Source organism: Macaca mulatta, chromosome 16, assembly GCF_049350105.2.
Source record: "Macaca mulatta isolate MMU2019108-1 chromosome 16, T2T-MMU8v2.0, whole genome shotgun sequence".
Lineage (NCBI taxonomy): Eukaryota > Metazoa > Chordata > Mammalia > Primates > Cercopithecidae > Macaca > Macaca mulatta.
This window is the reverse complement of record NC_133421.1, coordinates 51,818,850-51,821,881: the sequence shown is the minus strand read 5'-3', so window position 1 is coordinate 51,821,881 and position 3,032 is coordinate 51,818,850. Positions and strand designations below refer to the sequence as shown.

At 42.7% G+C, this 3,032-nt stretch overlaps 1 protein-coding gene across 1 annotated transcript; it reads left to right on the top strand.

The window, feature by feature from the left end:
- Window positions 1-240: 240 nt before the first annotated feature.
- OR4D2 (olfactory receptor family 4 subfamily D member 2) lies at window positions 241-1,164 on the top strand. The gene is given in 1 exon segment (NM_001194331.2): window positions 241-1,164. A coding segment is annotated over 1 exon segment (924 nt).
- The last annotated feature ends 1,868 nt before the right edge of the window (window positions 1,165-3,032 follow it).

The window sequence follows — 3,032 nt, the reverse complement described above, 5'->3', positions numbered from 1 at the left end:
TTGAAAGGCAGGTTGCATATATTTCTGGATGACGTTAAGATTTCAGGAATGTGTATCCCAGCACCTACCTATAAACTCCCCAGAGACAGGACGGCACCTAGTATCATAGTCTACACATAGGATGCTCATCATATGGGCCCAAAACCTTGGTTCTGAGCCCCTGAGCCCTGAAAGGGAAAGTAGTGACTTCATGGATCTGTGTCTGTGGTTCATTTTCTTTAGGAGTATGGAGAAAACCCCATGGAACAAGGGAACCTCACATGGGCATCAGATTTTGTCTTCCTGGGGCTCTCACAGACTCCGGAGGTCCAGCGTTTCCTGTTTTTTATGTTCCTGTTTGTCTACATCACCACTGTTATGGGAAACATCCTTATCATCATCACAGTGACCTCTGATTCCCAGCTCCACACACCCATGTACTTTCTGCTCCGAAACCTGGCTGTCCTAGACCTCTGTTTCTCTTCAGTCACTGTGCCCAAAATGCTAGTGGACCTCCTCTCTGAGAAGAAAACCATCTCCTACCAGGGCTGCATGGGCCAGATCTTCTTCTTCCACTTTTTGGGAGGTGCCATGGTCTTCTTCCTCTCAGTGCTAGCCTTTGACCGCCTCATTGCCATCTCCCGGCCCCTCCACTATGTCACCATCATGAACAGTCAGCTCTGTGTGGGGCTGGTGGTGGCCGCCTGGGTGGGAGGCTTTGTCCACTCCATTGTCCAGCTGGCTCTGATGCTCCCACTGCCCTTTTGTGGCCCCAACATTTTGGATAACTTCTACTGTGATGTTCCCCAAGTACTGAGACTTGCCTGCACTGACACTTCCCTCCTGGAGTTCCTCATGATCTCCAACAGTGGGCTGCTGGATGTCATCTTGTTCTTCCTCCTCCTGACCTCCTACTTGTTCATCCTGGTGATGCTGAGGTCACATCCAGGGGAGGCAAGAAGGAAGGCAGCTTCCACCTGCACCACCCACATCATTGTGGTTTCCATGATCTTTGTTCCAAGCATTTACCTCTACGCCCGGCCCTTCACCCCATTCCCTATGGACAAAGTTGTGTCCATCGGCCACACAGTCATGACCCCCATGCTCAATCCCATGATCTATACCCTGAGGAACCAGGACATGCAGGCAGCAGTGAGAAGATTAGGGAGACACTGGCTGGTTTGACAGTGACAAAGGTAGGTTGCTTCTCTTTGGCTTTGTCTTCCCTTTGTGAAGTGGAGAGGGAGCTACTACATCTGCTGTCTTCATAGTGTGTTGAGAGTCATCGTAGCAGGGAATGAATTTTGAAACTAAGCAACTTCGTGTTTTAGGAAAAAAGAAAGGATCCTCTCTGGTGGTTAAGGTTTGTGATAAAGAGTTTTAACACACGCGCAACAATGAAAATTGTTCACACGGCCCCTGAAAACCACGCCCTCCTTTTTCCCTTCTTGGTAGACAGTTTCCTGTCGACAGCATTTCCCCTGTGAGAACATTTCTGTTTTCAGTATTTTGAGCCCTCTTCCCAATACTCCCTTTTGGTGTGAGTCTGGGTTGTTGGGAACAGCACAGAATTTGGAGGCTTAAGCTCTAAATTAGAGGCCCTGACCCATCATTGACCAAACTGATGACTTTGAATAAGCCGCCCAGCTTCTCTTGGCCTCATGGTTTCTCCCTCACGAAACTTTCTTAAATTAGTATCTGTCCCTAAAATATTCTAGGTTTGTTATGAGATTCAAAACAAAAAATTTTATGATAAAACAACGAATAAATCATATAACTATATGTTATCTTCTAAGCTTTTAAAAATGACTGTATTTTATTTTCAAATATGAAATTATTGAGTATTCAAGCTTTATGTCTCTATAGTTACATTTTAATGTAATATACTAATTGTAAATAAAAGATCATGGGGAATGCCTGCACATTATGAAACATTATGTCATTATGTATGAATGCTCATGTATACACTACACAACTCAAGAACCAGTAGTTACCAATAACTTGCATTCACCTGTATTGTCCTCTCTATTACGTTCACCTGGATTCCTATCCAGAGGAAATCACTCTCTTGAATTTCATGTTTATCATTTCATTGCTTGTATAAAATGGTTTTATCACATTTTTAATAAAAACAGTATATTGTTTTGCTACTTTGGAGTTTTATAAAAATTTCATACTGTACATAATATTCTGGGATTTGCTTTTTTCACTCCACGTTTTGTTTCTAAGCTCCACATGTTCATGTTTGGCTGTAATTCATTCATTTGCTCTGCTGTAGAATATTTCACCGTCAGAATAAACTTATTTGGGTTGTTTCCAGGTTTTGGCTACTGGAGAGTGCTTTTTTTGTTGTTGTTGTTTCCTTTGAGATGAAGTTTCACTCTGCTGCCCAGGCTGGAGTGCAGTGGTGCGATCTCAGCTCACTGCAGCCTCTGCCTCCCAGGTTCAAGTGATTCTCCTGCCTCAGCCTCCCTAGTAGCTGGGATTACAGGCGCTCATCACCACACCCAGCTAATTTTTGCATTTTTAGTAGAGACAGGGTTTCTCCATGTTGACCAGGCTAGTCTCAAACATCTGACCTCAAGCCATCCGCCCACTTCAGCCTCCCAAAGTGCTGGGATTACAGGTGTGAGTCACCGCACCTGGCCCAAAGAGTGCTTTTCAAAAACTTCCTCTAGTTGTTTCTAGTTGCTATGTTGAAGTGTTCTGGTTCGTATACTTGAAAGAGGAATTGTTAAGGCATGAGGTCTTCAAAGATTTAATTTTACAAAATAGTGCCAAATAGTTTTCCAAAGTTGTAGTACCATATTACAAGTTCATCAGCAGTTTACGTGTTCTCATTGATTCACACCCTTCTAACAATTGATATTGTGAGACCTCGTAATTTTTGCCAATTTAGTGAGTAAAAAATGATATTTCATTGTAGTTTTAATTTGCCTTTCTCTATTCTCTAATATTTCTTTCCATGTTTTTATTGTATTCTGGTTTCTCATGAATGTCATTTGTTCATTTTTCTATTGGCTTTTTCTAATTGATGGGGGAGTTCTTATATA